Source organism: Symphalangus syndactylus, chromosome 6 (assembly GCF_028878055.3).
Source record: "Symphalangus syndactylus isolate Jambi chromosome 6, NHGRI_mSymSyn1-v2.1_pri, whole genome shotgun sequence".
NCBI classification, from domain to species: domain Eukaryota; kingdom Metazoa; phylum Chordata; class Mammalia; order Primates; family Hylobatidae; genus Symphalangus; species Symphalangus syndactylus.
The window spans coordinates 123,010,391-123,037,670 of NC_072428.2; the positions used below are offsets into that span (position 1 = coordinate 123,010,391).

General features: G+C 40.8%; 1 protein-coding gene and 1 pseudogene across 3 annotated transcripts in view; one reads left to right on the forward strand and one right to left on the reverse strand.

The window, feature by feature from the left end:
- The window catches only part of CHCHD3 (coiled-coil-helix-coiled-coil-helix domain containing 3), a 298,664-nt gene extending 285,543 nt beyond the window's left edge, over positions 1-13,121 (reverse strand). For 2 of the 3 annotated variants that reach the window (XM_055284057.2, XM_055284059.2), the window contains exons 1-2: positions 12,733-12,999; positions 1,066-1,153 (exon numbers count right to left, since the gene is read on the reverse strand). In XM_055284057.2, the coding sequence (XP_055140032.1) occupies positions 1,066-1,153; positions 12,733-12,813 (169 nt within the window). In that variant the 5' untranslated portion in view covers positions 12,814-12,999. Of the gene's footprint in view, positions 1-1,065; positions 1,154-12,732 lie in introns of all 3 variants that reach the window. The other variant, XM_055284058.2, reaches the window with a different exon arrangement.
- Positions 13,122-13,704: 583 nt separating this feature from the next.
- On the forward strand, positions 13,705-13,804 carry LOC129485522 (uncharacterized; annotated as a pseudogene).
- The last annotated feature ends 13,476 nt before the right edge of the window (positions 13,805-27,280 follow it).

Below are 27,280 nucleotides of genomic sequence, written 5' to 3' on the forward strand. Positions count from 1 at the left end.
AGGAAAACCAAGAGTGTGGTCCAGAAGCCAAAACAAGGGTTTCTAACAAGGAAGGCTTGCTCACTTTCTATCTAGCGTTAATTAACTGTGAATCCTCAACTCTCCTATTAAACAAGAAGCTTCAAAGGGGCAAGAACTATATCTTATTCATCTTGGTACCCTCTCCTCTAAACTTATCAGAAGCTCAATTCATGTTTACTAGGGGCGGGGGTCAGTTCATGTTAGTAAGGGGCGGGGGGGTGGGGGTCACAACTGGCCCAAGTGAATGGCATTTGGGCAGGAACTCATCTTTCTCAATTTCACAGTCTATAGCCAGATTTCCCCCTTTCTGATAAGTACAGGAAAATCTCACTAAGTCGAAAACTAATCATCCCAATTATTTTCTTGTTTCCATTTCACAATAAATAGCGTATCTATCCATCAACTGGGCACTATCAAGAACAGTGCTGGACACATAGCTGGTGCTTAGTAAAATACTGGATAAACAGATGAGTGTGGCAGGAGAGAGAAAAGGGAGAAGAAATAGAATTAAGTCTCTTATCCAGCAGGATCTACAGATAAAATTAGGCTTAATAATTCTTTATGGATTTCATTTACCACCATATTTCCATCAATAACTAAGACTGACTGTGACAAACTAAATCTTTTATAAACTTAGAAGAAATTTATTACAAAATAAAATCATTTGGAATACTTCAAAATTTGAAAATAGCAAATCAATATTTTCTAAGTTCAATTTTTTTAATAAATATTTATTCTTAAATCTCTAATATCCCTAGAAGCAATCCATTTTATACAAAAAGATATGAAGTAACTTTCCAAAGCCTAGTAGAGGATTCAGGAGTGGGAAGAGAAAACAAAATTTTCAAACACTGTTTGAAAATAGTTTCATTCTTAGTACAAAACATTTTAAAAGAAACCCCGATACTGATTTCTAATATTCCTTACAAAAAGCTAAACATCCAAATAACGAAAGACAGAATGCTAGAGAACGTGACTATTGAGTCAACTTTTTCCACCTATAATTTTTCTCCTAAAAACCCTAAAATTAAAATTCAGCAATACCTGAGGCACCATAAGCACCAGAATACCGCTGAGACTTCGAACCAGATGGAGAGGATTCCTTCATTCGATCAATCACATTTTCCGAAAGCTGGAAAAGCAATATCAAAATAAAATCAATTATAAAAGAGCAAGATCGAAAACTAGTGCAATAACATCCAAGTAATTTAGTCATCCATATCCATACATATGACGAATGGCCTAAAGAAATTAGGCTAAATCTAATAGCCATAAAACCAGAAGGAAGAATAATTTTAAGATTTCAAGATGCACCCCACAGCACTACTCCTTTATTTTTTCTAATGCACTGCTAATCGTTCATTATAAATGACTACTCTTCATTTTATACTATGCACAAAATTGTAATCTCTGGGGAAATGTATGCTATCTAAACTTCAACTTTCCTCCCCTAATCCTACACACTTATTTATGCATTAATGGGCCTTAGCTCCTTCCCTCCCTCTAGTCCCGAAGGAGAGTGTTCCTTCCCCTTCCCCTCCCTCCCTCCTCTTCAAAGCTAACCACATACAATCGCCCTTTCAACAGATTTCATGATGCATCAACTATGTGCCAGAAACTAGGGTAGACTCTGAGTATTCAAAATTATCAAGTGCTAAAAGCATAACAGAATAAACAACCCTCAGGCATTTAAATACAACATGAAGAGTGCTACCTGAATGAGTCTGCATGTAATGCAAGTACACAGAAACCACAATGGGCAGCACATGTAGCCAGGCTTTGAAGGCAGGGCTGGAACAGAGGATTAGGGAAGATTTACAAGGTAAGGAGGAGTAAAAGTTAGGAAGAGATGCAGTAGGATAAAAGTGCTCCTGGGCGAGAAAAATCACATTAAAGTACAGATGAGAACCAGAATTTGCCACCGTTAGACATCCAAGTGGAGATATCAAGTAAGCAGCTGGCAATAGAGCAGAGGCTCTGAGGAACACCCAGGCTTGCAGATTTGAGAGTCATCATTCCCACAGTTACTATCATGTCATCCTTTTTTATTTTCTTTACAGCACTTAACCACTATCTGAGACTTGCTTGTTTACCATCTGCCTTTCACTAGAAAGAAAGCTCCGTGAAAGCAAGGATTTGGCTGTCCTATCGTTATACTCCCAGAGCCTCACTAAGCCTAGTTAATTCAATGAATGAATGTTAAATGAATGAATGAAACAATGAATAAATGACTGAAGCAAGAAAGTGGAGAGGGGGCATAGTGAAAGAGAAGGTGGGGAGGGAAGGTAGAGATTCCAAATTTTGAAGATTCTTAGTGAACTCTTCAATTGAAACAGTTCGAACTTGATCCTGAGGGCACCTGAGCACTACTGAAGGATTTTAAGCAGGGGAATGGCATGATCAGATTTACACTTAAGGAAAATCACTCTGGCTACAGTGTAGAGAACAGATTGGAGGGGGACAAGAACAGAAGCAGGATCCCTGAAGGAGGCTAAAGGACCAATTAAGAAGCTATTAAGCATATGCCCACACAAAGACTTGCACAGGAATGTTCATAGCAGCATTATTCATAAGAGCGAGAGTGGAAACAAACACATGTCTGTCTATGGTGAATGGATAAACAAAATCTTACATATCCATACAACAGAATACAACTTAGCAATAAAGAGCAGTGAAGTTATGACATATGCTACAGTACAGATAGACCTAAAAATCATTAAGCTAAGTGAAAGAAGCAAACACAAGGGCCACATATTGAATGCTTCTATTTATATGAAACACCCAGAAAAAGCATCCCTATAGAGTAGATAAGTAGTTGCCTAGAGCTGGGGTGGGAATAGGGATTAACTGTAAACAGGCACAAGAGATCTTATTGGGGTGATAAAAATATTCTAAAACTGGATTGTAGTGATGTTTGCACAACTCAGTAAATTCATCAAGTATTGAATTGCTACACAGGAGGCTGAGGAGGGAGGATCGCTTGAGCCCAGGAGGTCAAGGCTGCAATGAGCCGTGATCATGCCACTGTGCTCCAGCTTGGGCAACAGAGCAAGACCCTATGTAGAAAAAAAAAAAAGTGTTGGAATGTAAACTTAAAATGGATGAATTTCATGGCATGTAAATTACTCTACAACAATTTACTTTAATAAACTTAAAAAAAAAAGCTATTATGGTAATCCAGGGGAGAGCACACTTACAAGGTATTTAGGATTTAAAATACTAACATTCACTGAGTGCTTATTATGTGCCAGGCGCTACACTAAGCTAGGCACTTCACTTATTTACTCCTTCACAGGCCTATGAGATAGATACTTTTATATCTCTATTTTATAGGTGAAAAAACTGAAGCGTAGCCGGATTAAATAACTGGCCCTGGATCAGACACTTCATCAGTAGCAGAGGAAGGATTCAAACCCAAAAAGTCTGAGTCTCAAGATCCCACTGAAGGCCAGGTGCAGTGGCTCACGCCTGTAATCCCAGCACTTTGGGAGGCCAAGGCGGGCGGATCACGAGGTCAAGAGATCAAGACCATCCTGGCTAACACGGTGAAACCCCATCTCTACTAAAAATACAAAAAATTAGCTGGGCATGGTGGTGGGTGCCTGTAGTCCCAGCTACTCAGGAGGCTGAGGCAGGAGAATGGCGTGAACCTGGGAGGCGGAGCTTGCAGTGAGATCACGCCACTGCACTCCAGCCTGGGTGACAGAGTGAGACTCCGTCTCAAAAAAAAAAAAAAAAGAGAAATCCCATTCAAACATCCCTCAGTATCACTACCCAGTGTCTGAGTAGATGTAGGAGTAAAGCAGAAGTCATCAAGGAAGACCCCAGGATTTCCATTTCAAGTAACTGAGTAATCCTCCTCCTGTATCAAGGGTCTCCTTCCCATTTTCACTTCCTGAACTCACCACTATCTGGCTTTTACCCTCAGTGCAATAGTGAACATCCTCTGGTAGAAGTCACCAATGACCAAATAAATAACTTTTGATATTTATGTAAATAAATATTTTATATTTATAAAACGCCTTATTTATGTGGCTTCCCTTTAGCATCTAACACCTCTGGCCACTCCCGTCTTCTGGAAAGCCCTCCCTTGGCTTTTCTGACATCCTGCTGTCCTGGTTCTCCTAGGACTCTGGCCACATCATATCTCTTTTGCAGCTTCCCCTCTCCTGCCTACACTTCAATGCTGAAGGGCCCTTCTCATTCTATGTGCTCATGTACTGGTACTCTCATCCAATCTCTTGATTTCTAACTGCTGTTGATAAACTAATAAATTCCATTAATAAATGCATTCGCTCGAGCTTAAGACCTATCTCCCAGAAGCCCGGTCTCCACACTGAATTGCCTAATGAACATCTTCCTTCTGGCAAACCAGAAGCACCTCACACCCAAAGTGTCCAAAATTGAACTCACGTTTGCCACAAATCTCTTCTTTCTCCTGCGTTCCTTACCTCATTAATGACAACCACCTTCCTAAATTCGAACATAGGGCTTGTTCTCAACTCTTCTTTCTCTCTCATTCTTAGCCATGACTTCATCAATCCCTAAATATTTAATGAATTCCTCTCTTCTCTCATCCCATTTCTCCTGCCCTAATTCCTGTAACATCCGCTTAAAATGCAAATGTGATAATGGTAACTCCCTACTTCAAATTCCTCAATAGCTACTGTGTGTTTACAGAAAAATTCAAATTCTTTGTACAGCATTCAAGACTTCATCATTTGGTGATGGCCTAACTCTCCAACCTCAAATTCTATAGTTTTTTTCCTTAATATTTCTTATCCTGTTCTACACCCATCTCCTTGCCTTTACACAGGCCTACATTGCCTTCTCTCCTGGCCCCCTGGGAGGGAGTCACCTTTCCAGACCCAGTCTAAACATCGAAGCCTTCACTGACCAAAACAGTTGTCCACTCCATTCCAACCCTGCCTACCTAAAGCTACCATTCCTTGTGCCCACTGTTCCTTTCTCAAACTTCCAATACAGTCTCAATGAAAGAACAGGAATTAGCCTTTCCACATTCACCTTTCTGCCTTTCCACTAGATTGCAAGCTCCTATATATTAAGTCATTCATTCAACAAATGTCTCCCAGGCCAGGCACTAATCAAGGCTCTGTGATACATCAGTGAACTAAATAGTCTATACCTGAACTGTTACTTGTATCTCAGGGCCCAAACCAGAATAGAAGTAAGATGGAAAAGGGAAAGGCTACAGATCAAATGGTGTGTGTGCTCTTTGAAGGAAAAAACGACGACTCCCTTCTTGGAAGACAAGAAGACTTTCTATTTGAAAATGCCAGGGCCAGCTGCATCCTTCTAACAACTGACAGCCACTGGGAATGTTGCTGAAACTCATCTGAGAAACTGAGACACATCCTAGAAAAATCCCTGTAAGACTGACTCAATTTATACTTGAGAAAAAAAGAGACCCTGAGTAACATTCAGTTACTGGCAGCATCAAGACCAGAAGCAGTAATTCCCCAATCTCTAGTCCAATGCTCTACTTTTAATAACACAGCCCTTCAATCCCATGCATGTAATAAAAATATATCACTTCCTCTTAAAGAGGAAAAAATGAGCTTACATTTTTAGAATCTTAAAGCTATTTTAACTGATATATAATATGTATAAATCTCAAAAATCAAGTGTTAGCTATAAGCTTTCATCTGAAAATTTACTATTTTCATCTGAAAAAACATGAAAATAATGTTTACCCCAGAGATTCTGTGGAGGGATTTTAGTGTTTTGCACCATAAACTATAATTGGCTACACAAATATGTGGTAAAGCTATTACCCATATAGCTCCAACCACAGGGACTTTTTAATTCATTTTGGTTCATTCTTATCAACTGGGTCTGAGCTTGTACTGACTCCTTCTCTGTAAGGTGCATGAGGACTAGGCCTACAGCTATTGCAAGCAGCAGCTGCCTAAGTCCTGGTATGGGTATAGAAGGTGCTCATTTTTCTCCATCTATGCTCTCTGGGTAGTAGGAGTAGAATGTCTCTTTCAACCTAATCACTAATTTCTTGTTAACTTTTTTTTCTTTTTGAGGCCTCTCTGATGTCCCAAGTTGCTACTTAATGTCAAATTCTCACATCAATTCAAAACATTTCCCAGTGGGGTGTTTGGTTATAGTTCAGTAAACTTGTAAGCATGCTCCAAAGGAGTATATACTAAACCTATTGAAGGCTTGATAAACATACTGTACGGCTGCCTTACTGAGAGTCCACCTTTCTCTTGTTCTTACAATCATTCAACAACTGTATCCTTAGGCCCTTCCAAAGCAGCACCCATGGCCATCTATAGTTGCACCTCTGCCAACTCCAAGCACTATTACCCTATTCCCAGTCTGCTCATAGCGATGTAGATATGAGGCAATAGTCTTGTTGTGTTACCATCTGTATCCAAAGTTAATGCTCTCTGAGCTGACCTTCCTATTGCAGTGGTAAGTTCAGACCTGTACACTCACCTGATCTCCTCTGTGAACAGGGGTACTCACTCGTGAAGCAGCTGACAAGCTTTAGAGATGCTGGCCAGGGTTATACACACAATCTGTAGCTGTAGAACAACTCATCTTTGTGATGAAAAATGACCCAAAATGGGGGTCGATAGTACAACATAAGCTTCTGCGATGGCAGCCTCTGTGTAAGAAGTATCTTGGGGTAGGGTGCAGTGGCTCACGCCTATAATCCCAGCACTTTGGGAGGCCAAGGCAGGCAGATCATGAAGTCAGAAGATCAAGGCCATCCTGGCTAACATAGTGAAACCCCGTCTCTACTAAAAATACAAAAAATTAGCCAGGTATGGTAGCGAGTACCTGTAGTCCCAGCTACTTGGGAAGCTGAAGCAGGAAAATTGCTTGAACCCAGAAGGCGGAGGTTGCAATGAGCCGAGATCGCACCACTGCACTCCAGCCTGGGCAACACAGCGAGATTCTGTCTCAAAAAATAAAAAAATAAAAAAAGTATCTTCTTCAGGAAACATATCTTTTCCTGAACAGGGCACTTGTTTTAGCAAAGCCTTTTACGGTATAATGACCTACACCTATTATACTTGCTTTCCAGACATCTCTGGAATCTGCATCAAGGCAAATACCAAGGGCAATTTACAGAAATTATTTGTAGCAAAGAATAGTGAAATAACCCCCACACACATTGATACTGGGAATTACACCCTGAGGTCCACAGACTGAGTAGTCCGTGGGTCAATTACTCAACTGTATGCAAAACTGTCTGCTTATTGCATGGTTCTGGCCAGAATCCACAGCTTACAGATCCACAGTGCTCTATGAACTAAAAGAGCCACCATTCTAATATAAGGGGCAATCAAAAGAAGCAGGTGGGCTGATATTCAGCCCACTGAACTTGACTGTCCACCCTATTCTCTATTACTCCCAAAGACAAATTTAAGCAAACAGAGCTTGCCAAGTTTAAATTTGTAGTACTCACCACACCAATGTGCTCCACAGAGGGGGAAAGGCCATGTGTCATCTCCTACAGTCTTCCCACTCATCTCTTCCTACCCACCTTGTTTGGTCTCATCCAAAATTCGTGCCAGAAACACCACCCACCAATCCAAAAGAAAGAATTTTCTCAGAAACAGGAGACTGAGTGAGCTGGACAAAGAGAAAGTATTTCTACTCCCAGGGAACACAGTAAAAAAAGAGGAACTCTTCAGTGGCCCTTCTAAGAGGTAAAGTTATGAGCCACATGAGACAAATCAGCCTCCTGCCTCCATTAGTTTATCTTTTCTTCTTCCAGATGTGTCATAGCAAATTGATTCAAGAACTCAGACCCATTTTTTCTCTCTTGATCCTCCTTCCACTTAGCATAGGTCATTTTCTGTGTGAGTATTAGTTTGCTTTACAATTACCTTTTTGAGACATAGGCTCCAAAAACTGCCATTATTATTTAGGAGAAATTACTCCCAAATAGTTACTTAAGAGAAAGGGGGAGAGGGAACCCATACACATGTTGATAGATATATATGAAACATCTAATTCTTAGCTTATGTTTATGTTTCTTTACATTTGTCATTAGTAGAAACCATTATCTCTACCTTTATAAAATCCTAGACAACTTAAGATGGTACTCAGCCAAAAACTTCATAGAATCTAAAGCTGAAAGAAACTAATCATCTACTACCTAAATTATTTGTACAACATTCCTCAACACTCCCCAGGGCTGACCGAATTTGTAGTCTCTGACAAACATACTCTCTTCAGAATCCTCAATAATACCCCATATTAAGTAATCTCTTCATTTATGGTCTCTCAACTGCCAACACTTCCCAAAGCATGAGTTACGTTCCATATTAACTATCCATACTGCCATAACTGGCTCCTGTGAATTTCAGCTTGCAACTTTAAGGCCCAGCTGCTGACATTCGTTTATGTCTGGAAAGCATGATAAATATATCTTTGAAAATGATACTCATTGAAGCTGACATTTGCTCTAGAAGAGTTCACTCACAGCTTTGATGTTTCAGATAAACTTGTGAAAGATTGAGTTGTAAGCACACTTTCCAAGCAGGCATGGCAGGTGCTCACAAAAATCCTATCGACCACATGTAATATGAGTAATGAAAATGCTTGGTCTTTCCTCTCTAGGAATTTACTTTAGCCTTGAGAAGAGGGCAAGGCAAAAGAATGACCTCTCATCCAATCCATATGAGTAGTTTCAGATTCAAAGCTGGAATCAGGTGTAAAAATACAGGTTATTTTTACAGAAGAGGGAAGAAAAGCTATCAGTTGCTAAGGATAAAGGGAAAAAACAAGACCCTACAAATACCATGAAAAATAACACCTGGTAGGTGAGAAGAAACTTCAAACTTAAAATTTGAAGTAGGTCCTTTCATTGCTATTAAGGACCTCAACAATATAGAGAAACACAATCTATTAATAAATTCAGCCAGGTGTGGAGGCTCACACCTGTAATCCCAGCACTTTGGGAGGCTGAGGTGGGCAGATCACTTGAGGTCAGGAGTTTGAGACCAGCCTGGCCAACATGGTGAAACTCTCCTCTACTAAACATACAAAAAAGTTAACATGGCATGGTGGCACATGCCTATAATCCTGGCTACTCAGGAGGCTGAAGCAGGAGACTCACTCGAACCCGGGAGGCAGAAGTTGCAGCAAGCTGAGATCATGCTACTGCCCTCCAGCCTGGGCGACAGAACAAGACTCGTCTCAAATAAATAAATAAATATTCAGCATAGTTACCAAAAGCCTTATGTTGTTCACTAAATGTTATTTTTTATACATTAAGATAAATGATGACTGAGCCTGGTGGAGCGGCACATGCCCATAGTCCCAGAGGCTGGGGCAGTAGGATAGCTTGAGCCCAGGAGTTGAGACCAGCTTGGGCAACAAAGGGAGACTCCAACTCAAAAAAAGCTCATAATTGCCAACATATTTATATTAAGGGAATGAACCCAAGTCATTATATGAAAAAAAAATGAAGATGAAATTATAGATGCTCCTTGGTTTACAATGGATTTTGCTGAAGGTAATGCCAGAAGCTGAGTTTACTGAACGCTTGTCACTTCCACACCACTGTCAAAAAATCCTAAGTCGAACCATCCTAACAGGAGACCATCTGTACTATCTTTAACAGTGTAACAGAACACAGAATTAGCTTTCCAGCAGTGACTGACTCTGTTGAATAAGCTTGGTAAACTTTCATTTCTTACAACCAATGACAAAAATGCTAGACAACTGGTCAAAGTTGGAACGTTTTCGTCAGCCAAGCTGAACTAACCCAACTGCAGTTCAAAATTGAAGTTTGGTGCCTCATCAGCACCATGTTCTAACAAACTAAGCTAAAAACAATGCCTTATGGACATACTGAGAATGTGGTTTCTTATCCTTCCCATGTCTCAGAAGGAAACAACGTGACCGTTTAAAGCCAAGAAAAATATAAAGAAATAAAAACCATCTAAAACAGACCTAGACAAAAAAACACCCTCAATTAGGGCAGAATGTAAGACTCCCATTTCCCAGTCCATACCCTTTTAGGTACACCTGTTGGGGCACAACATGCTCTTATTTTTGCTAAAATTTGAAGTTCACTTAAGTTCACATATCCATTCTTTTGAACAGCTCTAATAACAGCTATTACTCACAAGTGCAAACACTGTCAAAGTACTAGACACTGTGCTAGATATACATTATGTCAAATTCTCAAAGTAGGCTGCTTTGTCCAGAAATACTAAATATGGAAACACAATGAAAAGTGACTTGTCCAGAGCCACACGGCTAGTGAGAGGCAGAGATAGAATCCAACCCAGGTCTGCTTGGTTCCAAGGCACATGCTCTTTCCACTACACAGCACAGCACTTTCAAAGAATCTTATAACTTTGCATGTGAAAGAAACCCTATCATAATAATGGCTGCCTTTTTAATGAAAATCTACAATGTGCCAGGTGCTTTACATACCTTACCTCACCTTCTTACAATAACCAATCAAGGGAAGTGATGGTATTACCCTTTATGGATAAGGAAATAATAAGAGAAGTCAATTGTCAAAGGCCACAGGCTAATAAATACCTAACCTGCAATTTAAACTGATGTCTGCTTAATTCAAGCCAAGAAAAATACTAAGATCAACTGAAAAACATCTACAAAAGACCTAGACAAAAATCACACAGGTAATCAGGTTAAGTAACAAATATCTAACCTGAGATTTAAACTGAGATTTGTTTAATTTCAAGTTGATACTCTTTTGATCATGAGCTCAAAGAAATCAGAATGACCTCTGTGTATTCAATACTTCAATGGATGTCACTTCTACAGGAAACTGCAATGGGCTAAGTATGGCTACAAGAAACTTACAGTGATTTCAGGACTGGAAAATATTAGAGATGTGAGAGATGTACTCAGTCGCATTATTTTGCAGATGAGAAAACTGAAGCTCAGAGAGATTGCAAAACATTCATGTAAAAGGAGGATTTGAAGCAATGGAGACTAGTGCAAGGGCATTCCAGGTGAAGGGTATATTCTGAAGAAAAGCATAGAGGTCAAAATAAGCATGCTTGAACCGTTAGCAATACAAGTAAAATGTACTACATGAGAAAGAAAAAAAAATGAAGAATGCTGTCAAGTTATATGACCAAAGGACATTTCTTTTTAAAAAACAAAAATCTTAAAAACGTTTTTTAGACAGTTTTTCCATTTTAATAGAATACATATCCCTACTGTCACAGTTATTCCATCCAACCTTATCTAATACTTGATATGAATCTCTGTGCTGTGGCCACATTCTCTTTTGATTTTGTTTGCTGTTAGCACTGTGTCTGTACTAAAGCATGAGAATATGGATTTATACATTTTTTTCTAACCAATGTCTTCTCACTCAAAATTTATTTTGCTTTGTTTTTTAATTATTTTTCACCCTGAGTTGCATCCCGAAGGCTTAATGGCAAGAGTCTTAAAATCTCTGCATAAAACTTAAAGTTTACAGTAATTTTTTACTCCAGAGTACTAACTGAACCACAATAAAGAATACAGCCTCAGATATTGTATTACAAAATGTAGTACTACCATTAATTAGTATGATATAAAGAAATACTGGTCACAAACCAAAAACTGAGTTCAACAGTCTGAGTTTCTATACAGAAAAGTTTAATAAATTATTCTCAAGGTAACAGTTTCGGAAGAAAAAGTTTTAAAACATTTTAAATATTTAAGAAGCTTTATTTCCTGGTAACAACTGTTAAAAATAATTTACAAATGTAATTTATTTACGCTAGTTGATAACAGAAAAAAATATATAAATTATTATAAAACTTTCTGAAGTCAAAATTGCTTTATTTACTAGGTTCAGGCATCATACGTCCAAAAATGTGAGGCTCCAAATTCAGGCGCAGCGGAGAGTGTGTTAATGAAGTTAGTGCCGGTATACTGACACCCTAGAGAAAAACCAAGTTTTCAGTTTATGTATCAGGTGCATGCAAAGGGCATTAAAAAAAGTGCTCTACAACGTTGATCAGACCATTACTTCTACTGGTATGAAAAACTGCAAACCTATCTCAGCCCTATCAGTCTGGCAGACACTAGTCCTGAAGCAACTGGGCCTAATCCAAAACTTCGGCGCAGCAGGTCACAGAGGAGGCGCCTGGGAAAGAGGAGATATCAAGGTGAAAGTGAAGCAGGGAGAAGCCAGAAGCCACCCCAGGCAGGTCAGAAAAGACTATAGGGCTGGGAGGGAGGATGACAGGGTGTGGGGAGTGGGTGGGAGGAGAGGGTGTTATCAGAGGGAGAGCACGAAATGACACAAAGCAAAGGCAATCCTTAAAATGCCAATTCACCCTGGGAGACAGGGTGTGTGCACAGTGGAAAAGCAGGGTTTGGGTCCTGAACTCAGGAGAACCATTTCACAGACAGGTACACCGAGGCATGGGTTTCAAATACGGTCCTGCAACAAGGGAGCAGTACAGTTACGAGTAGACTGTGAGCCCTTGCAGGGTATAATTCAACCTGGCATTCCCCACCCGTCCCAGCAGTGCCTAGCACTTGGCACACAACCAGGAACTATCTCTGAATGAATGTCCCACGTCTTGAAACTCTGGACTTCTTCCCAGACACCTGGGCTTCCGGCCTTACAACATTAGGGGCCGGGACGGGAGAAACCAGGCAGAGCGGGTCTGGGGAAGATGGGGCCTTGGGGTCCGAGTCCAAGCACTGGCCCTCCGCCCGTCCACGGGCACTCACCCGGATGCCCTTCACCACAGTGATGTTCTCATTCTCGTCCGCCTCGAAGGTGACCCGGCGGGTGCTGGTGGTCCCACCCATGGCTCCGGTTCCTGCCCCAGCGGAGACCTAGCGCGGCACCACGAGCACTTCGAGGCCCCCGCGCCCACACGCGCGTAGAAGGGCCTGGATTCTTTTCCCGCACAGCGGGAGCAAGGCCACGACCCCAGAAGCAAGGAGAAGGCGCCGGTCCTGAGCTCCCGCCTCCTCCGGTCACGCGCCACAGCAAAAACGCCTCAGGTTGGTCGGAGATGCGAACTGCCCGCCTCTGCTCGGCGAGGGCGCCCGGATTGGTTCACCCGACCCGGATGCTATGGCAACAGGTGGTGTTTCAAAAGCTTTCCCCGGAGTCTCTGGGTGTAGTGGGAACTGTGGTCTCGATGTGGCGCGATGGGTGCTAGGACATTCTCTCCCCGCGCCTGAGCGCGCTAAAGGAGCACGGCATTCTGGGAGTTGTGGTTTTGACTCCCCAGAGACGCATAACTGGGCAACTTTTTGAAGACATAATTCTAGAAATTTAGGCCACTGAGTTCAGAGACACAATCTTTCTCTCAAAGGGACTCACAGTTTGATGAAAAAGATGCATGATCCTAATGAAGCCATTCCTAGTGTTCTATACACAAATTCCTGGCTCAAAACTTAGCGTTTCATTACAGTCGTGGGGTAGCTTCATGAAGACCACTTATGAGAAATGCCTCGTTAGGTGACTTTGTGATGTCTGTGGTTGTGCAAACATCATAGAGTGTACTTACACAAACCCAGATGGTGTAGCCTACTACACATCTGGGCTACTCGGTGTAACCTATTGCTCCCAGGCTGCAAAGATGTACAGCATGTTACTGTACTAAATACTGTAGGCAATTGTAACACAGTGGTATTTGTGTGTACAAATATATCTAAACATAGAAAAGGTACAGTAAAAACAGTGTAAAAGTGCTTGCTTTGGCAACACATCTAGGACAATTTGAACAATACAGAGATTAGCATGGCCCCTGAGCAAGGATGACACATGAATTTCTGAAGCATTCCTTTAAAAAATAAAAAAATCAAAGATAAAAAATGGTACACTTCTATAGGGCACTTACCATGAATGGAGCTTACAGGACTGAAGTTGCCCTGGGTGAGTCAATGAGTGAGTGATGAGTTGAATGTGAAGGCCTGGGGCGTGACTATACAGTACTGTGCCTTTTATCAACACTGTACACTTAGGCAACGCTAAATTTATTTTCAAATATTTTCATTCTTCAAGAATAAATTAACCTTAGCTTACTGTACATTTTTAAATTTATAAACTCATTTTTGTGACTTTTTGACTCTTTAATAACACTTAGCTTAAAACACAAACACACTATATAGCTCTACAAAAATACTTCTTTCTTTATATACTTATTCTATAAGCTTTTTTCTATTTTTGAAATTATTTTTTACTTTTTAAACATTTTTATTAAAAACTAAGACAAAAACACACAAATTAACCTAGACCTACACAGTGTCAGGATCATCAATATCACTGTCTTCCACCTTCACATCTTGTCCCACTGAAAGGTCTTCAGAGGCAATAACACGTATGGAGCTATCTCCTATGATAACAGCACCTTCTGTAATACCTCCTGAAGGACCTGCCTGAGGCTGTTTTACAGTTAACTTTTTTATAATAAGTAGAAAGAATGCACTTTAACCTAACGATACAAAGCATAGTATAATAAATACTAGGCTGCAGGAATTTTCCAGCTCCATTATAATCTATGATTCTGCCGCCAGAAATGAGGTTCTTCTTTGACTGAAACACTGTTATGCAGTACATCAATGGTGGCATTTTGGTTGTAGCCATAAAATAAAAAAATTTAAAAAGTGAACGTATGTTTGGTCCACGTCCTTTATCTCATGAACTATGTATCTGTATTTTTTTTCTTTTTGTAAAGTAAAATGTTAAGTACTATGGTTTTCAAACCTATGAGAAAATACATTTCTTCAGAGAATAAATTATTTGCACCAAGTATGCAGAGGATTTACTTTCCACTTTTGTGTCTCCTTCTATTACCAGTTCAGTTACATAAGTTAGGCCGTAATAGGGTTAGGCAGAGAAAAGTTAAGTGATTGACAAAGATGGCATAAATTAGTGGAGGAATTAAAACTACATCAGAAAAGTTGAGATGATCTATTGTGGAAAGTTTCTATTAATAGTTCAACATTTTACCTCTACAAGACCAGTACATAGTTATTAGGTTATCCATCTACATATTTATTTTTTGCTAAACACACTGTTACGCGTAAGTTTAGCCATATGACCTTAGTTTCACAGAGGCAGATGATTCTCAATAGAAATTAGGTTAATGATGGTACTATTCTTCTGTTAACCCCTCTCAACATTAAAAGCAGCAGGCCACAACACACCATGGCATTCTCTTATACCAAAGGCATCTACAATGCAGTCACATTTTTGAGCTTCAATTATGTGCTGATCTATTACTGTATGAATCTTTTTTTTTTTTTTTTTTCTGAGACAGAGTCTCGCTCTGTCGCCAGTCTGGAGTTCAGTGATGCAATCTTGGCTCACTGCAACCTCCGCCTCCCAGGTTCAAGCAATTCTCCTGCCTCAGCCTCTGGAGTAATTGGGACTACAGGGGCATGTCACCATGCCCAGCTAATTTTTTTGTATTTTTAGTAAAGACGGGGTTTCACTATGTTGGCCAGGATGGTCTCAATCTCCTGACCTTGTGATCCACCCACCTCAGCCTCCCAAAGTTCTGGGATTACAGGCATGAGCCACCTTACGGTATGGATCTTTAGCAGAAACTATGTCTTTTTAATATCTGTATCCCTGGTCAGTAGCAGAGTCTTGATTACATCTCATCATTATATTCTTTTCAAATTTTACTATGTTACTTTGCACTTATGAGACTACATGCTACTTTGTACTTGTTCTCAAGTTTCCTTCTTTTTTTGTTGTTTTTTTGTTTTTGTTTGTTTGTTTGTTTGTTTGTTTGAGAGAGTGTCTTTCTCTGTTGCCTATGCTAGAGTGCAGTGGCCCAATCACCACTCACTGCAGCCTCAACCTCCCAGGTTCAAGTGATCCCTCCCAGTTCAGCCTCCCGAGTAGCTGTGACTACAGGTGTGTGCCACCACACCTGGCTGCGGTCTCACTATGTTGCCCAGGCTGGTCTCAAACTCCTGAACTCAAGCAACCTTCCTGCCTCAGCCTCCCAAAGTGCTGGGATTACAGGCATGAGCCACCATGCCCAACCTAACTCTTTCTTCTGCTGGGAACTAAAGCTCTTGGGAATTATGGCTTTCATTTCTTGGGGACCCTCCCCTCCACAAACACAGTCTCACTTGTTACCCTAATATATAGGGCATATCAGAGGTTCTATATAAAATATATGCTCAACCAGCACTTGCCAAAATAACCAAGTAAAAAAGCGTTTCTTGGAGAGAATAGAGAGATGAAGGGAACACTAGTTGTCTTAAATATACTTATCTCCTTAGAATATTAAATAGAGTTCTTTCAACCAAATATATTAAAGATGATGAAGGCTAAGCACAAGAAGGTAGTGGGGTGCCTTCACGTTTTATGATACAAAAACATATAAGTGGTCTTACCAAACAAACAATCCAAAAATATTTTAACATCTTAATGCATTTTAACCAACATTGCAAAGATGCTTTCTGAGTTTAAAAAAAAAAATTCAATGTATTCTTTAAAAAAAAAAATGCCTTGTCTAACAATATTGTTCTATTCATGTCAAGTTCCAGGCCAGTCATGCTTATACAATCCCTTCTTGAGCTACCCAGAACCTGTGACCTCCCCTTCTTTCTGGCTACAGCTTATTAATGGTCACCTAATCCAAAGGCAGCATGTACTAGCCAGACACCTATGAGTGAGAATGTAAAGTTTGCCCTAAGAAAAATAATAGCTAACACTTGAGCTACTCAGATTCTCTATGTCTTTTTCCCTTTTCTCTATCTCTTTATTCACTTTCTCAAATTTAAACTTGAAAATTCAGAGCATACAAAAAGATAGCAAGAAGAGAATTTATGGACCACAGGCAGGGTGGAGCCAAGATGGCCGAATAGGAACAGCTCCGGTCTCCAGCTCCCAGCCCCAGCGACACAGAAGACGGGTGATTTCTGCATTTCTGCTTGAGGTACCGGTTTCATCTCACTAGGGAGTGCCTAACAGTGGGTTCAGGACAGTCGGTGAAGCGCACTGTGCGCGAGCCGAAGCAGGGCGAGGCATTGCCTCACTCGGGAAGCGCAAGGGGTCAGGGAGTTCCCTTTCCTAGTCAAAGAAAGGGAAAACAGACGGCACCTGGAATATCGGGTCAGTCCCGTCCTAATACTGCGCTTTTCCAACGGGCCTGGAAAACGGCACACTAGGAGATTGTGTCCCGCACCTGGCTCGGAGGGTCCTATGCCCACAGAGTCTTGCTGATTGCTAGCACAGCAGTCTGAGATCAAGCTGCAAGGCGGCAACGAGGCTGGGGGAGGGGCGCCCGCCATTGCCCAGGCTTGCTTAGGTAAACAAAGCAGCCAGGAAGCTCGAACTGGGTGGAGCCCACCACAGCTCAAGGAGGCCTGCCTGCCTCTGTAGGCTCCACCTCTGGGGGCAGGGCACAGACAACCAAAAACTCAGCGAGAACCTCCACAGCCTTAAATGTCCCTGTCTGACTGACAGCTTTGAAGAGAGTAGTGGTTCTCCCAGCACGCAGCTGGTGATCTGAGAACGGACAGACTGCCTCCTAAAGTGGGTCCCTCACCCCTGAGCAGCCTAACTGGGAGGCACCCCCCCAGTGGGACAGACTGACACCTCATTCAACCGGGTACTCCTCTGAGACAAAACTTTCAGAGGAACTATCAGACAGCTGAATTTGTGGTCTCACGAAAATCCGCTGTTCTGCAGCCACCGGTGCTGACACCCAGCCAAACAGGGTCTGGAGTGGACCTCTAGTAAACTCCAACAGACCTGCAGCTGAGGGTCTTGTCTGGTAGAAGGAAAATTAACAAACAGAAAGGACATCCACACCAAAAACCCATCTGTACATCACCATCATCGAAGACAAAAAGTAGACAAAACCACAAAGATGGGGAAAAAACAGACCAAAAAAACTGGAAACTCTAAAAAACAGAGCACCTCTCCTCCTCCAAAGGAACGCAGTTCCTCACCAGCAACGGAACAAAGCTGGATGGAGGATGACTTTGATGAGTTGAGAGAAGAAGGCTTCAGACGCTCAAACTACTCTGAGCTACGAGAGGAAATTCAAAACAATAGCAAAGAAGTTAAAAACTTTGAAAAAAAATTAGAAGAATGGATAACTAGAATAACCAATGGAGAGAAGGGCTTAAAGGAGATGATGGAGCTGAAAGCCAAGTTTCGAGAACTACGCGAAGAATGCAGAAGCCTCAGTAGCAGATGCGATCAACTGGAAGAAAGGGTATCGCTGATAGAAGATGAAATGAATGAAATGAAGAGAGAAGGGAAGTTTAGAGAAAAAAGAATAAAAAGAAATGAACAAAGCCTCCAAGAAATTGGGGACTATGTGAAAAGACCAAACCTACGTCTGATTGGTGTACCTGAAAATGATGGGGAGAATGGAACCAAGTTGGAAAACACTCTGCAAGATATTATCCAGGAGAACTTCCCCAATCTAGCAAGGCAGGCCAGCATTCAGATTCAGGAAATACAGAGAACGCCACAAAGATACTCCTCGAGAAGGGCAACTCCAAGACACATAATTGTCAGATTGACCAAAGTTGAAATGAAGGAAAAAATGTTAAGGGCAGCCAGAGAGAAAGGTCGGGTTACCCACAAAGGGAAGCCCATCAGACTAACAGCTGATCTCTCAGCAGAAACTCTACAAGCCAGAAGAGAGTGGGGGCCGATATTCAACATTCTTAAAGAAAAGAATTTTCAACCCAGAATTTCCTATCCCGCCAAACTAAGCTTCATAAGTGAAGGAGAAATAAAATACTTTACAGACAGGCAAACGCTGAGTGATTTTGTCACCACCAGGCCTGCCCTAAAAGAGCTCCTGAAGGAAGCACTAAACATGGAAAGGAACAACCGGTACCAGCCCCTGCAAAAACATGCCAAATTGTAAAGACCATCGAGGCTAGGAAGAAACTATAGCAACTAACGAGCAAAATAACCAACTAACATCATAATGACAGGATCAGATTCACACATAACAATATTCACGTTAAATGTAAATGGGCTAAATGCTCCAATCAAAAGACACAGACTGGCAAACTGGATAAGGAGTCAGGACCCATCAGTGTGCTGTATTCAGGAAACCCATCTCACGTGCAGAGACACACATAGACTCAAAATAAAGGGATGGAGGAAGATCTATCAAGCAACTGGAAAACAAAAAAAGGCAGGGGTTGCAATCCTAGTCTCTGATAAAATAGACTTTAAACCAACAAAGATCAAAAGAGACAAGGAAGGCCATTACATAATGGTAAAGGGATCAATTCAACAAGAAGAGCTAACTATCCTAAATATATATGCACCCAACACAGGAGCACCCAGATTCATAAAGCAAGTCCTCAGTGACCTACAAAGGGACTTAAACTCCCACACAATAATAATGGGAGATTTTAACACCCCACTGTCAGCATTAGACAGATCAACGAGACAGAAAGTTAACAAGGATATCCAGGAATTGAACTCAGCTCTACATAAAGTGGACCTAATAGACATCTACAGAACTCTCCACCCCAAATCAACAGAATATACATTTTTTTCAGCACCACACCACACCTATTCCAAAATTGACCACATAGTTGGAAGTAAAGCTCTTCTCAGCAAATGTAAAAGAACAGAGATTATAACAAACTGTCTCTCAGACCACAGTGCAATCAAACTAGAACTCAGGATTAAGAAACTCAGTCAAAACCGCTCAACTACATGGAAACTGAACAACCTGCTCCTGAATGACTATTGGGTACATAATGAAATGAAGGCAGAAATAAAGATGTTCTTTGAAACCAACGAGAACAAAGACACAACATACCAGAATCTCTGGGACACGTTCAAAGCAGTGTGTAGAGGGAAATTTATAGCACTAAATGCCCACAAGAGAAAGCAGGAAAGATCCAAAATTGACACCCTAACATCACAATTAAAAGAACTAGAAAAGCAAGAGCAAACACATTCAAAAGCTAGCAGAAGGCTAGAAATAACTAAAATCAGAGCAGAACTGAAGGAAATAGAGACACAAAAAACCCTTCAAAAAATTAATGAATCTAGGAGCTGGTTTTTTGAAAAGATCAACAAAATTGATGGACCGCTAGCAAGACTAATAAAGAAGAAAAGAGAGAAGAATCAAATAGATGCAATAAAAAACGAAAAAGGGGATATCACCACCGATCCCACAGAAATACAATCTACCATCAGAGAATACTACAAACACCTCTATGCAAATAAACTAGAAAGTCTGGAAGAAATGGATAAATTCCTCGACAAATACACCCTCCCAAGACTAAACCAGGAAGAAGTTGAATCTCTGAATAGACCAATAACAGGTTCTGAAATTGTGGCAATAATCAATAGCTTACCAACCAAAAAGAGTCCAGAACCTGATGGATTCACAGCTGAATTCTACCAGAGGTACAAGGAGGAACTGGTACCATTCCTTCTGAAACTATTCCAATCGATAGAAAAAGAGGGAATCCTCCCTAACACATTTTACGAAGCCAGCATCGTCCTGATACCAAAACCTGGCAGAGACATAACCAAAAAAGAGAATTTCAGACCAATATCCTTGATGAACATTGATGCAAAAATCCTCAATAAAATACTGGCAAACCGAATCCAGCAGCACATCAAAAAGCTTATCCACCATGATCAAGTGGGCTTCATCCCTGGGATGCAAGGCTGGTTCAACATACGCAAATCAATAAATGTAATCCAGCATATAAACAGAACCAAAGACAAAAAACACATGATTATCTCAATAGATGCAGAAAAGGCCTTTGACAAAATTCAACAACCCTTCATGCTAAAAACTCTCAATAAATTAGGTATTGATGGGACGTATCTCAAAATAATAAGAGCTATCTACAACAAACCCACAGCCAATATCATACTGAATGGGCAAAAACTGGAAGCATTCCCTCTGAAAACTGGCACAAGACAGGGATGCCCTCTCTCACCGCTACTATTCAACATAGTGCTGGAAGTTCTGGCCAGAGCAATCAGGCAGGAGAAGGAAATAAAGGGTATTCAATTAGGAAAAGAGGAAGTCAAATTGTCCCTGTTTGCAGATGACATGATTGTATATCTAGAAAACCCCATTGTCTCAGCCCAAAATCTCCTTCAGCTGATTAGCAACTTCAGCAAAGTCTCAGGATACAAAATTAATGTACAAAAATCACAAGCATTCTTGTACACCAATAACAGACAAACAGAGAGCCAAATCATGAGTGAACTCCCATTCACAATTGCTTCAAAGAGAATAAAATACCTAGGAATCCAACTTACCAGGGATGTGAAGGACCTCTTCAAGGAGAACTACAAACGACTGCTCAATGAAATAAAAGAGGATACAAACAAATGGAAGAACATTCCATGCTCATGGGTTGGAAGAATCAATATCGTGAAAATGGCCATACTGCCCAAGGTAATTTATAGATTCAATGCCATCCCCATCAAGCTACCAATGACTTTCTTCACAGAATTGGAAAAAACTACTTTAAAGTTCATATGGAACCAAAAAAGAGCCCGCATCGCCAAGTCAATCCTAAGCCAAAAGAACAAAGCTGGAGGCATCACGCTACCTGACTTTAAACTATACTACAAGGCTACAGTAACCAAAACAGCATGGTACTGGTACCACAACAGAGACATAGATCAATGGAACAGAACAGAGCCCTCAGAAATGATGCCGCATAGCTACAACTATCTGATCTTTGACAAACCTGACAAAAACAAGAAATGGGGAAAGGATTCCCTATTTAATAAATGGTGCTGGGAAAACTGGCTAGCCATATGTAGAAAGCTGCAACTGGATCCCTTCCTTACACCTTATACAAAAATTAATTCAAGATGGATTAAAGACTTATATGTTAGACCTAAAACCATTAAAATCCTACAAGAAAACCTAGGCAATACCATTCAGGACATAGGCGTGGGCAAGGACTTCATGTCTAAAACACCAAAAGCAATGGCAACAAAAGCCAAAATCGACAAATGGGATCTCATTAAACTAAAGAGCTTCTGCACAGCAAAAGAAACTATCATCAGAGTGAACAGGCAACCTACACAATGGGAGAAAATTTTTGCAACCTACTCATCTGACAAAGGGCTAATATCCAGAATCTACAATGAACTCATTCAAATTTACAAGAAAAAAACAAACAACCCCATCAAAAAGTGGGCAGAGGACATGAAGAGACACTTCTCAAAAGAAGACATTTATGCAGCCAAAAAACACATGAAGAAATGCTCCTCATCACTGGCCATCAGAGAAATGCAAATCAAAACCACAGTGAGATACCATCTCACGCCAGTTCGAATGGCCATCATTAAAAAATCAGGAAACAACAGGTGCTGGAGAGGATGTGGAGAAATAGGAACACTTTTACACTGTTGGTGGGACTGTAAACTAGTTCAACCATTGTGGAAGTCAGTGTGGCGATTCCTCAGGGATCTCGAACTAGAAATACCATTTGACCCAGCCATCCCATTACTGGGTATATACCCAAAGGACTATAAATCATGCTGCTATAAAGACACATGCACACGTATGTTTATTGCGGCACTATTCACAATAGCAAAGAGTTGGAACCAACCCAAATGTCCAACAACGATAGACTGGATTAAGAAAATGTGGCACATATACACCATGGAATACTATGCAGCCATAAAAAATGATGAGTTCATGTCCTTTGTAGGGACATGGATGAAACTGGAAAACATCATTCTCAGTAAACTATCGCAAGGACAAAAAACCAAACACCGCATGTTCTCACTCATAGGTGGGAATTGAACAATGAGAACTCATGGACACAGGAAGGGGAACATCACGCTCCAGGGACTGTTGTGGGGTGGGGGGAGGGGGGAGGGACAGCATTAGGAGATACACCTAATGCTAAATGACGAATTAATGGGTGCAGGAAATCAACATGGCACATGGATACATATGTAACAAACCTGCACATTGTGCACATGTACCCTAAAACCCTAAAGTATAATAAAAAAAAAAAAAAAAAAAGAAGAGAATTTATAACACTGAGTCTGTACCATGAAGAATCATGGCAAACTAAAGATAGATGGAAGAAGAAACTGAAAGAAAAATAAAAGGCACCCAGACTGGAAAAGAAGAAGTAAAACTACCTCTATTCAAAGATGACATGATCTTACAAATAGAAAAATCTTACAGAATCCACTACAAAACTAATTAGAGAACTAATTAAAAAATTCAGCAAGTTTGCAGGATATAAGATCAACATACAAAAATCAATTGTAGCCGGGCACAGTGGCTCACATCTGTAATCTCAGCACTTTGGGAGGACAAGTCCAGCAGATCACCTGAGGTCAGGAGTTCGAGACCAGCCTGGCCAACATAGTGAAACTCTGTCTCTACTAAAAGTACAAGAATTAGCCAGGCGTGGTGTTGGGCACCTGTAATCCCAGCTACTCGGAAGGCTGAGGCAGGAGAATTGCTTGAACCTGGGAGGCGGAGGTTGCAGTGAGCAGAGATTGCAGCACTACACTCCAGCCTGGGCGAGAGAGTGAGACTCCATCACGAAAAACAACAACAACAACAAAAATTAATTGTATTTCTATATACCAGCAATTAAGAAGCCAAAAATGAAATGAAGAGAGCAATTCCATTTATAATAGTACGAAAAATAACTCAAATGTCCATTACTTGATGAAAGGAAAAACAAAATATAATATATCCAGAAAATGTAACATTAATAGGCAATAAAAAGGAAGAAAGTATATGCTACAATATGGATGAACCCCAAAAACATTATGCCAAGTGAAAGAAGCCAGACACAAAAGGCCACATATTGCATAATTCCATTTAAATGAAATGTTTAGAATAGGCAAGTCCGTGGAAAACGAAAGAAGATTAGGCTTGGAGAGGGTAGGCGGGGGTGAGTTGTAGAGTAACTTCTAATTGGTACATGGTTTATCTTGGAGGAGTGACATGCACATGTAGTCCTTTTATTCTGGAAGCTGATGTGGGAGGATAACTTTAACCCAGGACTTGGAGGCTGCCGTGAGCTATAAATGTGCCCCTGCTCTCCAGCCTGGGCAACAGAGCAAGACCCTGTCTCTAAATAAATAAGCAAAGCTGTTAAAGAATGTATAGTGATTAAGATAACGTGAAAATTTTTTTTAAAAAAGAATGTATAGCTATTTAACATGATAGAAATTATTTATCATTTATTAAATTCCAAATCATTTAAAAAAAAAAAGGAAAAAGAAGAAAAAAAACTGTGAGCATCTTTGTAGTAGTGAAATACAAGCTAGTTAAAAGGGAGACTAGCATAAAGCAAGCCCTTAAAAATTAGTTTAGTCTTGACCGGGCACGGTGGCTCATGCATGTAATCCCAGCACTTTGAGGGGCTGAAGCGGGCGGATCAACTGAGATCAGGAGTTGGAGGCCAGCCAGGCCAACATGGTGAAACCCTGTCTCTACTAAAAATATAAAAATTAGCCAGGCCTGGTGGCAGGCACCTGTAATCCCAGCTACTCGGGAGGCTGAGGCAGGAGAATTGCTTGAACCTGGGAGGCAGAGATTGCAGTGAGCCAAGATTGCACCACTGCACTCCAGCACGGGCAACAGAGTTAGACTCTGTCTCAAAAAAAATAAATAAATAAAAATAAAAATAAAATTATTTTAGTCTCACAAATACAGGGCACTGATGTGAAGACCCAGGACTCCAGGAGCTTCCAGGGATGCCTAGGATTCAGAAAGGCCTTCCAACTGTAGTCTTTATAATGGTCGGCTCTGTCTAGGCTGCTGGGCTTCTGGAGGCCCAGCTGTACAATGCTTCCTAGGTTCTGGGGCACATACAGCCTTACCAGAGGATCTTCCTCATCATATGAGCCTTCCCAAATATCAACAACAATAATGCAACGTATTTTCTTCAGTCTCCACCCAGGAAACAAGCACTCTAAGTATTGAATGTCAGCAGTTTACTTTGATGCAGAGCTGAGAACTGAGCAGTAATTTGGTTTTTCACAAATCTTAGCTTGACCACTAAGCAATATTACTTTCCAACTCCTTTGTTCTTTGTGATTTTTCCCTTTCCCACCACATCAAATCTTTGGAATGAATGCTGGAAAAAAGAGAAAGAAGGAAAAGAGGGAGGGAGGGAAGAAAGGAAAACTTCAGTCATCCCTAATGATCTCCCTTCCCTAAAAAGAAAAATAGTATACACCTAAACTTCCAAATCAGCCAGGTGCAGCTGCTCACACCTGTAATCCCAACATTTTGGGAGGCTGAAATGATAGGATCACTTGAGCCCAGGAGTTCAAGACCAGCCTAGGCAACCTGGCAAGACCCCATCTCTACAAAAAAATACAAAATTTACTCAGTGGTGATGTGCACCTGTCATCTCACCTACTGAGGAAGCTGAACTCCAAGGATCACTTGAGCCCAGGAGGTCTAGGCTGCAGTGAGCCATGATCATCCCACTGTACTCCAGCCTGGGTGACAGATGAGACCCTGTCTCCAAATAAATAAATAAATAAAAACATTCAAATGACTCAAACAGACAAAATTACAGAAGGTTTGCTCTATATACGCCAATTTTTCAATCTCAACTTTAAACAAAAAGTAGGAAAAGGCCTAATCCTGGCGACCTCACTTCTGCCACTCCTTCACACAGCACTTGACTCTCCCTGCTCTACTTGGTGGGAGTGTAGAAAGATATGGATGAGAAGCAAAGGTAAAAATAGAAAGAACCTGACATGGGATAATGAGGGAGAGGGAGGAGAGAGACTCGTTCTTGGTCCCCAGCTAGAAAAGTTAATCATTGTGCTGTTCATCACAGCCCGCTCCCTCCCCAGCAATTCTGAGAAGCATGCTAGCTACACAGTAGAGCACTTGGATTCTATGACCTGTGCTGAAATAGAGTATAGATCTAATGATGGTGTTTTCTGAGCTAAAAATTGAAGCAATTGCTCTATTATTTGTGAACTTAAAGAGACAATGAAATCAGTCCTTGAAATCAGGATTATCCTGCAAAATCTAGGACATATAGTTGCCATAGTTATAGCAAACTAATTAAAATCACTGAAAAGTGCTTCGTGTGTAGTGCAATCAATACAGAGACATTCTGAAAATATGGACTAAGACATGTTTGACAAGCCATAATAGAACATCAGCTTTAAAACTTTTTCCACCAATTATTGTTTATAGAATCATATAAACACAATGAAGCCCTAAAACAGTATTGTGTGTGTGTGTGTGTCTGTGTGTGTGAGCATGCATGTGGATGCATGCATATGTGCTTATGTGACATATTTTGAATACAAGAATTTTGGGCAGCACACTTGAAAAGATTAAAAACTCAAAAGGCATAAAACAGTCATCAATAATTAGAAGGGATTTACAAGTACAGTATAACTATGCAACTTTGAAAATACCCACAGTTATGGCATGAATCACGGTCTCCATTTAGTAGCCATAATGATCAAGTGATTTAGTGCATTGGTCAAGTAGAACTGATTCACTGTACTGCCCGTGTGTCTAGTAAAATCATGAGGCAGAGATCTCCCCATGTTTCAGAAACCACTCCACCTGTCTTTGGCTTTCAACTAACAGTACCTTTGTGATAAGGTTTGGCTGTGTCTCCATCCAAATCTCATTTTGAATTGTAATAATCCCCACGTGTCAAGGGTGGGACCAGGTGGAGATAATTGAATCATGGGGTCAGTTTCCCCCATACTATTCTCATGATAGTGAGTGAGTTCTCAGGAGGTCTGATGGTCTCATAAGGTGCTTTTTCCCCTTTAGGTCGGCAATTCTTCTTGCTGCTGCCGTGCAGAGAAGGATGTGTTTGCTTCCCCTTCCACCACGACTGTAAGTTTCCTGAGGCCTCCCCAGCCATGCTGAACTGTGAGTCAATTAAACCTCTTTCCTTTATAAATTACCCACTCTCAGGTAGGTCTTTATTAACAGTGTAAGAAAGGACGAATATACTTTGCTACTAAGTCCTTGTTGGTGGTAAATTGTATATGCTATGCCATGCCGTGTCTTAGGATGGGCTCTGGTGACCGTTCAGTTTAACAGACATCACTTAATGCTCAATAGCTAAAGTAAATCTTACACACAGGTCATAACTTGGCAGTTCACCAGGAAGATTTTTTTTTGTTACCTCTGGCATAAAGTTTATTCTAGAGTAAAGCCTCACCAAATTAACAGCAGGTTTCTAAAAGGCCACTCTCTGTCCTTTCCTGGACATTCTTCTGCTTTGCTTTTCTCATTTTTACTTTTTTTTCTCTGACACCTTATTTCTTTTCTCCTCATCTTACATTCATCAACAT